Raw genomic sequence first — 13,031 nt, forward strand, 5'->3', positions numbered from 1 at the left:
CCGACAAGAGGACGAACTTTCCAAAACTGTACATCGGGTCCACCCGAAATTCCTGATGCTACTCGGTTTCTCCGATTACTGATCGGTCTGACTGATTGCTTCTAACATGCAAAAAAGCGACCAATCAATATCCACATACGGAAATTGAAGTCCAATCGGGGACCTGATTGCTGCTAACAAGACCACTCGGGAAAGTCTTGTCCTGACAATAGTGTCATGGCGAGCCGTGACACAAAAATAAGTAGTAAGAAATTATTGCACTGATCAAAAATTACAATTCAGATTTTTAATTATTTTGTGTAAGTAAGAGAAGCTGTTTGTATTGTTTTTTAAAGGAATTATAAGGGAATTTATTAGGCTGATAGAAACTGACTCACAGATTTTTGATGCTGAGAACTGAAATGGTGATTGACCATATCTAGTTGCTTTGGTGGCCAAATTAAGGTTGCAGAGAAAGCTTGGCTGTGGCCATGCTTGCCGGGCTTTACCAGGCCGCATTTTGCTGGTAAGCCTGGCCAAAAACCTGGAAAGCCTGGCCTGGCTAGCCTTTGCCAGGCCAACCAGGCTCCTGATGCAAGGGTAGAGATGGCGTAGCGTGCAGCAAAAGTTGTCTTAACTGTGCAAATGGCAATAAGAGAAAGATTAGCAGCGAGTCAAAGCTGTAAAATTCTGAACAGGTCCTGAAATTTGAAGCATACTTAAGGAATCCATTTCAGTGCTGCACTGTTATGGCAAATTTTCAACCAATCACGCATGGTAAAAGTGATACCGCAGTACCAAATTCTGTACGGGCCTATTTTTAGTTATTGTAAAAAATCTTTTTCAATTCGTTAGCAATCATCCTTTCAAATTTCAGAGAAATTGACCGGTCCGCGAATATTTTACGAGTTTTTTTCAATGGGATGTCAAAAGGCCAAGTGTATGTTATGCACAATCAGGCGATCAAGTTTGTACGTGTGACCCGTTATAAATATTTTTTCACAAAATGTTTCCATCATTCATCATTCTAAAAGCTTATTCTATGCAAAAAGTAGGTTCTGGAGGTTACAATTTTGAGAGTGGAAATCAAGGTTACGGCAGACGGCAAATACAAACTCATGAGGCACACGTGGTATATTTAATTAAGTTAACACACTAGAAAGTCGCTAACCTCATTTTGACACAAAAATGCTTTACTATTGCCATAAATACTATCCAGGTAAGCTCGCATATTATAAAATATGATGAATTCGTAAAGTCCAGGGATGATAGGGGTGCAGGGATGGCGCAGTGGTGAGAGCACTCGCCTCCCACCGATGTGGCCCGGGTTCAATTCCCAGACTCGGCGTCATATGTGGGTTGAGTTTGTTGGTTCTCTACCCTGCACCGAGAGGTTTTCTCTGGGTACTCCTGTTTCCCCTCTCTTCAAAAACCATCATTTGACTTGATTTGTGTTAATTGTTAATTTCAATTTACAGTGTCCCCAATTAGTGCTTCAGCGCTAGAGCGACTAGACACTTAAATAAAGTTCCTTTCCTTTCCTTTCCTTTCCTTTCCACCTTTTCCAGTGAAAATTTTTTTGAAACAAACAACGTATTTGCTATTAGAGGCAAAAACCCCTTCCTATTTCTATTGTGTCAAATTACCATACGCAAAATTGCAACAAAATAAATTTCAGGATCAAACCATTTCCATGAAGAACCTTTTCCTTGAATAATGAAGCACAAAATGGACTACAAGCTTTCTTTCAAATAATTCTTGGCTGTGACATTTCCAATTATTATTATTTTTACCTGAAGACTGTGCAGAGTTGCATGGGTACAAATAAAATTATCCAAAAGCCAGACAACAGAGATCACAGATCCACTTAAGGTGTTCGATTTGTTCTCTGTCTTTGTTGAACCCATAAGTTACCAGAGAATCTTCTATTTGGTTTCAGTGTTCTACATAACAGAACACTTGGTAAAATATTAGAAATACAGCTCACTTTGATTTCGGCTCGATGGGCAATAGATTGTTGTCGAAGTCCATTACTCGTCGCTTTTAAGATTCCAGATATTTATTTTACACCGCCTGTGTTGTTTATCCAATTGACTCTCCATTATTGAGCTCCATAGGGGTATATTTTGTTGAAAGATCCACTAAAACGCCATTCGCGTTACAAGACTTTAGATGCCATTGCAGGTGAAGTTAAATATTCTACTGTGTCCACTAGAGAAATCTGGGCATTTACACTACCCTCTCGATCCTAAGAAAATATGTGCAGAAGGCTCTATGCACAAAGACACCACTTAGCAAGGGAGTGACAGGCAAGACTTTTACTGACATGGAAAAAAGAAAAAGAAATGAAAACGACCAAATATTACCCATTTTCCGACTGGGATTGCCATACTGGCAACCCAGTAATTATAAGGTAACTTTTTTAGGCTGATAGAAACTGACTCCCAAATTTTTGATGCTGAGAACTGAAATGTTGATTGACCATATCTAGTTGTTGTACTTATTCTGTAGAAGTTTTAACTTGATGCATACCTGTTGTTATGGCAATGGATTTCAGATGCTGGTGTAAGAGCATCTGAGAAAATAGCTGGAATACCTTTTCGTCACATCAGAATGACTTGCGAACTTTCAGTCAGGCCCAACCTACCCAACATGGCACGGAAAGAGCCTGCAAACCCCTCCTCAGTGTCTGTGGATCACCGATCCAAAATGGCAGCTTGCTGGTTGACTTGTTGGCTCGCTGCTGACTCGTGGCTAAAAACGGAAAACACGCCATAGCTCAGATTGTCTCTGATTGGCTGGAAAACAACGTAGCGGAAAGCAAAATGGCGGGTACTAGAACCCAATTAGTTGCTCTGAGTGTTTAAACTTGTGAGTCTTTTTGTCTCAGCTTCACTGGATCCCAATTTATTGAGGGAATGTGCCCAGGGTCTAATTGAAACAGCCGATTTTATTCGCGGTTGGAAGAGTTATATGGTGGATCCGCTTCATCATCCTGCAGGAAGTAGCAAGGGTTGAAAGACCACAACTCCCTAACGGTTGAGACTTTTGTACCATGTTTTCGGTTTTTGACCTCTTTAAAATTAAACTTTGCTCTTACAAGCATTTCTTTTAGGGATTTTCCCCTTTTAAAAAATATGAGTGGTGGATCTTTGAAAATTTGCGGTAGAGAAGGCTGGCTTTGTATCAAGTGCCAATTTTTAAATAAAACATGTTTTAGGTTTGGCACTGCCGGGTGATGCTGTTTCACAAAGGGCAAGATATCTTTAGGGCGTTCATTCCTTTGCTTCATTGCTGATTCCCTTTCTGTGAATTTGATGTCTGATAGGAATGTCTCAATCAGACGTCTCGGATAGCCTCTAGCAGAGAGACGTGACATCGCCAGAAAAGTCGAACTGAAGTGGGCAGGGCTTATTTTGAGGCCCTGGAGCGTATCTAATAAACTATCAATCATGTCACCTCACCTGAACTATGATTGGTTCGCCCGCTGAACTACAAAGGCACACAAATTCCTTCTTGTATCGAAATGGCTATTCTGTCGGTTTTCTTTGATTGTATTCTCCCAGTACTCAGTAGCCTTCTTTAAGTATTTGGGAGATTTCCTCAACCTATGCTTTAGCAACTGAATGCGGTGATCAGCTCGCAAGATGTCAGCAGGATCATCTGTGTGACTGGTTTTTCTTTGGATGATTTTCCTGGCATCATCATTATTTTTCTCTACTCCTAAAATGCAAGCAACAATGCATAAGCATGATTGTGTTAATTTTAGGCGGGATGTGGAACCAATATTACCTTTTAAAATAAAAGTGGAATGGCAGTCAGTATTACAGCAACTTTATATTTTTGCCTTTAATTCCAACTATTGTATTAAATTGCTCAATTCCAACATGAAATACCTTGACCACTGAACTGCTTCAGGTTTCATATTTCTTCACCTTATTGGGAATGTGATATGCTGCAGAATGCAGATAGCAAGTGACTCGTTCTCTTGTGTCTCAAGTTGGCAAAGGTGTCAATCCAGGTCTTCAACAGATCTGTTAGTTTAAAATTGAGATTGGTCTTATGTTTTGCTCTAACTTGCTCTGAGAATGAAGATTTTTGTACAGTTTTGTTTACTTGCTTCAAGGTTCTCTCAACTTACTTTTTGACGATACTCGTTAATGTCAGTAGGTTCAAATGATGAAATGAACTTGAGGTACATTTCAGTAAATACCTAAAATCAACCAGATATCAAACATGAATTGCATGCTAAATGGTCATTAGTAATTCCAAACAGATTTGTTTTTTAATTAGAGAATTGTTCCTTAATTTTTTTTAGTCAAGTGTTAGGTTATACATTACCAAGTACAAACATCCTTTATGTTGCTGCTTGGGTGGAAAGAGTATTAGTGAATTTAAGTGTACAAAGTCATGAGTAAATACTGTAAGTGTTATACCAGTAGTAAGCACTCATGTGATATTACCTTCCTATGGGGCGCCATTTGTAAAAAAATTATTTAGAACAAATTTGTGACATATTTTCCTTATTTAGAAATAATAAAAACTGCCAGAAAATTTATTTATAAATAAGACGCAAAACTTGTCGCATGATATGTAAATAATTGTTTTAGGCGCATCCTGATTTATAAATAATTTTGATCGCGAAAACATTTCAGTAAATACCTAAAATCAACCAGATATCAAACATGAATTGCGTGCTAAATGGTCATTAGTAATTCCAAACAGATTTGTTTTTTAATTAGAGAATTGTTCCTTAATTTTTTTTAGTCAAGTGTTAGGTTATACATTACCAAGTACAAACATCCTTTATGTTGCTGCTTGGGTGGAAAGAGTATTAGTGAATTTAAGTGTACAAAGTCATGAGTAAATACTGTAAGTGTTATACCAGTAGTAAGCACTCATGTGATATTACCTTCCTATGGGGCGCCATTTGTAAAAAAATTATTTAGAACAAATTTGTGACATATTTTCCTTATTTAGAAATAATAAAAACTGCCAGAAAATTTATTTATAAATAAGACGCAAAACTTGTCGCATGATATGTAAATAATTGTTTTAGGTGCATCCTGATTTATAAATAATTTTGATCGCGAAATGAATTATACATAAATAATGAACTGCACAACTTCAATTATTTATAAATCAGTCTGTCTCTAAAATATTTATTTACATATCATACAGTTAGACAAACCAGTTGTAAATTTATTATTTATAAAAACTAAACTCCACCTCGCATGTAAATCCATTTATTTATAAATAATGAAGTTTACCTGGAGTGAAAATCCATTATTTATAAATAATGACTTTCACCTCTGGAAGCAAAGTCATTATTTATAAATAATGACTTTCGCGTCTGGGAACAAAGTCATTATTTATAAATAATGACTTTCGCGTCTGGGAACAAAGTCATTATTTATAAATAACGAATTTCAACCATTATTTGTAAATGATAAAATTGACTCTTGCCGAATGTAAAATCATTGCTTATAAATAATACCTCGCGGAAACCATATAACGTTGTTTCAAAGAGATTGACATTATGGCGAACTGAGATAGATTGTCTCTTGCTGTATCAGAAGCCGTCTCTCGCGCCGTCAGTGATGAATTGGAAAGTGCCTTGCCTCAGACAAGTAATTGGGTAAGTCACAACGTGGCTATCGGATTTTGATATTTGACCTCTGATCGTCGTCGAATTGCTGCGCTTTTATCATTCGATTCCCCGCTGTTGTAGGTTTCACCGAATGAAAATAGCTCTCGCTCTCAAGGAAACACCGTCGTTCCTGCGGTGGCTAATGCTTCCAGCACAAATCAGCAGGTGGGAGTTAATCAATTCAAGTACCTTTAGGACAAAAGCAATACCACACTTTCATTGTTTGCTTTTTCTAATGGCCTCACTTGAAGCGTTGAATGTTTGGTATAAGTTTGTCACGCCATTGCGTGACAAGCTGCAGTTGAAGTTTGTTTGTTTCGCCCCCTCCCCCCCGTGTAAAACCATTTCATTTGTGTTAAATAACGAGATTAAGATGTTATAAAGGGCCAGCTGGGTTGGTACTGTGAATAGCGTCCCTGACTCTTGAACCAAATGAGGTTGCTTGCAATCACTTCAACAGCCTGGCGTATCTCAGAATCGTTTAAGGGGGAAAATCTCTGGTTGTCAATGTTAAAATTGCGAATAGCCATGAAAAGGGTGGGTCTGGAAACATGAAATACATTGGCCATAGGAATCTTGAGTTTTAAGAAAGCCTCCAGTTGCTCCTTGTCAATGCTTTTCATTGGCCTGCCTTCGGACCTAAATAAAAGAAAGTTATACAGGATTTAAAAAGTCATTCACAGTTTCACCTTATTGAAAATGGATGTAGTTCTTGGATGCGTGATCTTTCATACAATGCTATTTCTATAGACTGCCTTAACATTTCCAAATTCTCGTGTTCAGCGCAGCCGTGTAATCATAGGAAATGGTAATTCTGACTATGTGGCAGAGTATTGTTTTTCACATGACCTCACAGCGGCCATGTTGGTGTCCCTGAAGGAAAAAACGGGAACGATATTGGTGTCCCACACTAACCCTGGGAATCCAACTGTATTCTAATGCAAATTATTTCTTTTGAAACCGATATGGCTGCTAATCACATGAGAGAAAATACCCTACAGACATGAGGGGTGGGGCCACTTGAGAGGATTTAAAGATAGTCATATAAAGTCAGTTTGGAGATTTTTAAACTAGACTAGGTCTGCACTCGTTTATGCACCCATGTTTTATTAGGGGATATTTATTTTCCAGTGATTAGCTTTCGTCGAAACTCGGCCCCAAAGGTAGCGTCAACACCGAAGGTTGGGGTATTCGTTCCCTTTTTCCCGAAGTGGTTTTGGGTTTCGGTTTTCTGTGGTGTCGCATTCATTTCTTGTCGCGTTCATTATTGTTAGTACTATTATTATTATTATTATTATTATTATTATTATTATTATTAGTAGTAGTAGTAGTAGTAGTAGTAGTAGTAGTAGTAGTAGTAGTAGTAGTAGTAGTAGTATTGTGGTGATTTGCGTTGATTTGTTAATTTGAATTTACAGTGTCCCCAATTAGTGCTCCAGCACTAGAACAACTAGACACTTAAATAAAGCTCCTTCTTCTTCTTCTTCTTCTTCTTCTTCTTCTTCTTCTTCTTCTCATAAGCATCATGTGAGTGATCAATAGTTCGCCAGTAAAGGTTGACCCATAGGCCCCTGTATTTAAACAGTTGAATGTGTCGTTGCGTAGTGTAGCCAGAATAACACCCGAGATCCGGGTTTTCATCCACTACCCCACCCCCTAGCACTAAAGTAGAAAGGAAATCTACCGCGTCAATCGCATCGGTACTTCTTCACCAAGGCCAATTCTTCTGGTGCGTTCTTACCTGATATGAGAAAAATGTGTCCAGCGATCTATGGTTCATTTATATTATTTATTTATTAATGCAGGCTTCTCGGGAATTCCGGTTTTGTGCGATTTCACCAAACGGTATTTTACCATTACTCACACAAAATAACCACGTTAGACTTATACCAAACATTCAACTCTTCAACTGAGGCCACTAGATAAAGCAAACAATGAAAGTGTGGTATTTGTTCTAAAGGTACTTGAAGTGATTAACTCCCACCTGCAGATTTGTACTGGAAGCATTAGCCACCGCAGGAACGACGGTGTTTCCTTGAGAGCGAGAGCTATTTTCATTCGGTGAAACCTACAACAGCGGGGAATCAAATGATAAAAGCGCAGCAATTCGACGACGATCAGAGGTCAAATATTAAAATCCGATAGCCACGTTGTGACTTACCCGATTACTTGTCTGAGGCAAGGCACTTTCCAAGCCATCACTGACGGCGCGAGAGACGGCTTCTGATACAGCAAGAGACAATCTATCTCGGTTCGCCATAATGTCAATCTCTTTGAAACAACGTTATATGGTTTCCGCGAGGTGGAGCGCATTATTTATAAACAATGATTTTACATTCGGCAAGAGTCAATTTTATCATTTACAAATAATGGTTGAAATTCATTATATATAAATAATGACTTTGTTCCCAGACGCGAAAGTCATTATTTATAAATAATAACTTTGCTTCCAGAAGTGAAAGTCATTATTTATAAATAATGGATTTTCACTCCAGGTAAACTTCATTATTTATAAATAATGGATTTACATGTGAGGTGGAGTTTATTGTTTATAAATAATAAATTTACAACTGGTTTGTCTAACTTTATGATATGTAAATAAATATTTTAGAGACAGACTGATTTATAAATAATTGAAGTTGTGCAGTTCATTATTTATATATAATTCATTTTGCAATCAAAATTATTTATAAATCAGGATGCGCCCAAAACCATTATTTACATATCATGCGACAAGTTTTGCGTCTTATTTATAAATAAATTTTCTGGCAGTTTTTAAATAAGAAAAAATGTCACAAATTTGTTGTGGAATACCTTCCACAGCTCAACTACAGTTTTTGCTGTATCCTGCTGGATCAATGGTTCCAATCTTCCTGGAAGCTCCCTCAAGACAATTTTTCTATCATCTCCCATATTAAAGGCTGGTCCAATCCCAAGTTCCTGATCCCTTTCTGTCTGCATTTTTCTTCTCCCAAACAGAGAAGGAAACCCCACAACTCCTAATGCACCTATCAATGTTAAGCCCCAGGGGAAGGGGGGGGGGGGATCAACCTTGTTCTCGAGGCCTTTCCCTCCCCAAGTAGTGAGGGAAAGGCCCTGGGAACGAGTTTGCCTAAAGATAAGTCCGCCATCTTGTAAAATACCCGGAAGGTGTTCAAATGAACTTTCCACATTTGTGAGAGGTGGCTGAACGAAAGGTGAGTGGTACATACATTGTACTCTTATTGTGTGCAGTGAGGTCTGGAGGGTATTATTTTGGCCACCTTTACTCGCCCCAGCGTGGGGGCTTTTGATACTTTTGGCCAATTATGTTGTCCCGGGGGTGTGGAATTTGACTCATTTTTTCAGAAAATGTCAAAATCCCCACCCCTCGCCCCCCCCCCCCCCCCCCTTAACATTGATAGGTGCATAATACCCTGGATTAAATTATTCTGGTGTTTCTGGTGCGAGCTTGTGGATTTTTTCCCTGACAAAAGGTTATCTTTTTCATCCCATTGCATTACATCTTCAATGAGGTTGCTTATCAGGACATCAGTAACACAGAGGATAAGATGGAGCTCATCTAGGATTATGTGATCCAGTGGGATGTTAAGTAAAGGCTGGTTGACACAACAGTAGTTCTTGCCGTTAGACTTGCTGGCAAATTGTTTTATTTCTGGCAAAGTTCTTTGAGTAGGATCCTCATCGTAGTAGTTATCAGACTTGCTCATATAACCTCTGAAATAATGTTTCTTTAACAAAAATATCGTACTCAATAATGTTCAGTTGTGTTGTTCATTTTGTCAGGGTCTTTGGAGTCAAATATCAAGGACATGATGGTTACTGTGGACCCAACAATGGCCCCAACTGTCCAGCTTGCAGAGTGCTGAAAACTGACAGGGTAGTATCATTATGGGAAAAAGGCAAATGGCAGGGGTGGACTGGGGGTGTTTATTGTGGCCGGCGTTTTGGTGTCCTATTTGAGGGTCATGATGGGTACTGTGGTCCAAATAATGGCCCTCCCTGCCCAGAATGTTATTGGGAGCTTCTCAAGCCTTACTAAATATACTGTGAACTGGTACTTGGCATATCCACAATAACAAACATAGATTGTATTGACCGGCTGTCAACAAGCTTTGTCATTCAGTTACCATTTCAAACTTTGTCTCAGATGCATAGTAACCAATATGTTAATTAATTATTATTAATACTGGTGATAATTGGAGATAAGGGAAGTGTGTTTGAGCTGTTCTTTTTTCATTCAGATACTTGAATGTAACAATATCGTAATTTATTATTCTACATTTCGTCTAGTGTTTCTTGTGTTGCATTGAATGGCAATTTAATCTTCCAGTCAGGAAACACATCTTACCAAACATTTTTATGTGGACTCTGGAAATGGGCCCTTTGCATGACCGTGTCACGTGACCTTGTCAATCATCAAAAATGGTCGCGGTACAAAATAGATGCCAGAAATGGAAAGAGCGTGATGAAATTTGTAACAACGTCAATTTTGAGGCCACTGACATTTACGTCAGAGATTTTACTTTGATTTTAATGCTTGAAATATTAACTGAGATTTAAACGGAAAACGGCATTTCGATGTTTTGATAAGTAACATGAGTCATATTTTTAACATCAAGTGAAACATTCATATCTCACTTGTCATTTTATAACCTCCAGGAGGAAAAAAACAGCGCGGAACATTAGGTATGGGAAAGTTAACCCGTAAATTCGCACATGTTCATGCAGATGATCTGAGCAAACAATATTGTGTTCATTACATGTCACACGACACGTCACATCTCAAGCCTGGTTTCCATATGACCTGCAAGGGTCTGCGACACCATCGCCGATAGGTCTGCGCCACGCCGCAGACATATGGAAACATTTGTCCTCGGCGTCTGCGGTGATCTGCGGCACACGGTCTGGATGATCGGGAAAGTTGAATCTAGTTCTACAATGTACTTTCCTGACCATTACGACGCTTCCGGCTAAGACAATTTTTAATGGAAACGTGTGTCTGAGATGATCTGTGTCCTATCGGCGACACAATCTTGTGCGCCTTGAAACATGTGTCATGTCGTGTCCAATCATACCTAAGGTAAGTGTTTTACTTTTTCTCCTCGCTTCGCAGAGGATTATTGGTACGCTTGTCTGCGATCGCTTCAGATTTGAATAGAAACAATTGCCTGCGGTGTTAACGATCGTCTGCGATAAGACCAACGCAGACAGCTACCGATCGTGTCGCAGACCGTTGCAGATCATATGGAAACCAGGCTTCACGGACTCAAGGCCCTTTACATGAAATTGAGACAAGTAGTCCTAAACGACAAAGTTGAAAGCGTGACATAATTAATGAGCTTCGGTTGAATGCATATACCTGCTATATACGTATGTGTTAAAACATGTTATTGCGTTCCGACGAAGGAGGACGCATTCTAATCGTGTTGTTTTACGAATGTCCCGAATATGTTTCGTGGGTATCGGTCGTGATGTCATGTGATTGCAATTCAGGGTTTTGACGCCATCGTGGACTGGCTGCCCGACGGGCACATCACCTCGATCTGATGTGATTGTGAATCTGTCATGCCTCGACATGGGATTCGTATCGCATTGCCCGCATGCCCAAATCAAAGGGGTAAAAATTCGCCATATTTCTACGTGTGGGTGTTGGTTGCTCGGTCGTTTTCTTCGCTGTTTTTTCAAAGGTAATTGAAGTTGTGTTGATTTATTCCAAGTATCACTTGCAAATATGACTAAAGCTACTTATCAGAACATCAGACACAGACACTGCCAATTTGCCCCCGCACGGCAATTCGTGCCGGCAACGATACCGAGTTGTAATTTGTCATCTGAGCTTCTTTTCTCAGGAGATTAAAGTTCTTTCTGCGTACTGTCTGAAATCACCCCACAAGTCCACTTTCGCTGAATATTTTGGGGGAATAAGTACAATAAAAAAATATTATTTTTCTAGACATCGAACGCACTTTACTATTCCATGATTACTACTAGTCTGTAGTTATAATTGTCATTGACCCATAGATGAAAATGCCTGTTGTCAAAGTGTAAAGTTCATTTATGCACTGTGAACTTTTACCTCCCCAGATCTTCCATCTTTTGAGGACAACATTTTATATTCTTGTCATTCGGTAATGCCAGAAACAAAATAGCCCATCCACAACTCTACGTTGGTTACGTAACTTAAGAGAATAATAACCTTGTTATAGTGAAACTAAGTTGTGGAATATTTACTCCCTAGAATAAATTTCCAGCATTTAAATTCCAATTTGGGATCAAATAATGACCATAGTTTGAGTATGAAAAGCATTTCATGCACAGTTTGTTTTAAACACAGCCTCAAATAAAAGCTGGCTCTATAAATAATCATGTTTATTATTGTTTTAATGTTATTCTGTTGTGCCGGTTGTTGTAGAAAGCAGATAGAAGGTATATAAATACCGTAATAAACCGATGCAAATACTGTGTATGAAATAGATTTAAGAATTATTTGTTCTCCTCTATTCCCCATTATATAATAACCAAAGTTATTATCACAATTTGATTGGTTCTTGCCTATGATCGATAAGAGGACAGACGCACGATTGACGTCACCATCAGCTTTTATGCGAATGAAGTTTAATTCTTAATTATATAAAACAGATAGATTCCATGCATGTTGCCGTGCGTCTGTTCAGTAATAGGTCACAGAAAACGTCAAAATGTGGTAAGAACATCAGTGACACACTCGGCTATCGCCTCGTGTGCCACTTTTTTTGTTCTTACCACATTTTGACGTCATCTGTGATCTATTACTGAACAGACGCACAGCAACATGGAATCTATTTGTTAACTATCTGAAAGCATCAGAGTAGCATCATAAAATCGCAAAAAAGAAAGGATTTATCTCAGCACTTTATGGTTTGAGAGACTTAAAGCGCTTTCCTTTTGTCAAAATTGACCGGCCAGACCCAATAATTTGCGAAGAAAATGCAACAATTTGAAGGAACACTTGCATGATAATCCCTCGCATTCTTCTCGGGGAGTATATATCATCCTCGACATGTGTTAATTTGGATGCGTTGTAGAGTTAGTCCTTCGAAATGCCCGGTCTGGCCGGTCAGTTCTGTCAAATGGAAAGCGCCCTTAGTGGACACATCGATCCACCGAAGTCTTAGTTGATTCAAAGTGATAGTGAAATATATGGCTGCAGCTTGAGGCGAGAAAGCAACTTGTGGAAAGCTTGCATTAATTTGCGAAACGAACGAAACGAAATGACACAGAAACAATCCTAAACATTCATTAATGCTAACTAATCTTAGCATTGGTAAACGGTTAGGGTTGTACCTGTCCAAAACCGTGATTTCAATCCATTTCCCAAAATAGTAACTTTTGGTCGGCCATTTCGGTCACATTACTATTT

The 13,031-nt window shown here is 38.8% G+C and overlaps 1 protein-coding gene and 1 pseudogene across 1 annotated transcript in view; one reads left to right on the forward strand and one right to left on the reverse strand.

Moving 5' to 3' along the window:
- The window catches only part of LOC137969662 (uncharacterized), a 19,034-nt gene extending 6,938 nt beyond the window's left edge, over window positions 1-12,096 (forward strand). Inside the window, exon 2 of the mRNA XM_068815996.1 lies at window positions 9,416-12,096. Within this exon, the coding sequence (XP_068672097.1) occupies window positions 9,416-9,671 (256 nt within the window). The 3' untranslated portion in view covers window positions 9,672-12,096. The remainder of the gene's footprint in view (window positions 1-9,415) is intronic.
- LOC137970274 (uncharacterized) lies at window positions 8,405-9,339 on the reverse strand (annotated as a pseudogene).
- Window positions 12,097-13,031: the final 935 nt, after the last annotated feature.

This window comes from Montipora foliosa, chromosome 9, assembly GCF_036669935.1.
Source record: "Montipora foliosa isolate CH-2021 chromosome 9, ASM3666993v2, whole genome shotgun sequence".
Lineage (NCBI taxonomy): Eukaryota > Metazoa > Cnidaria > Anthozoa > Scleractinia > Acroporidae > Montipora > Montipora foliosa.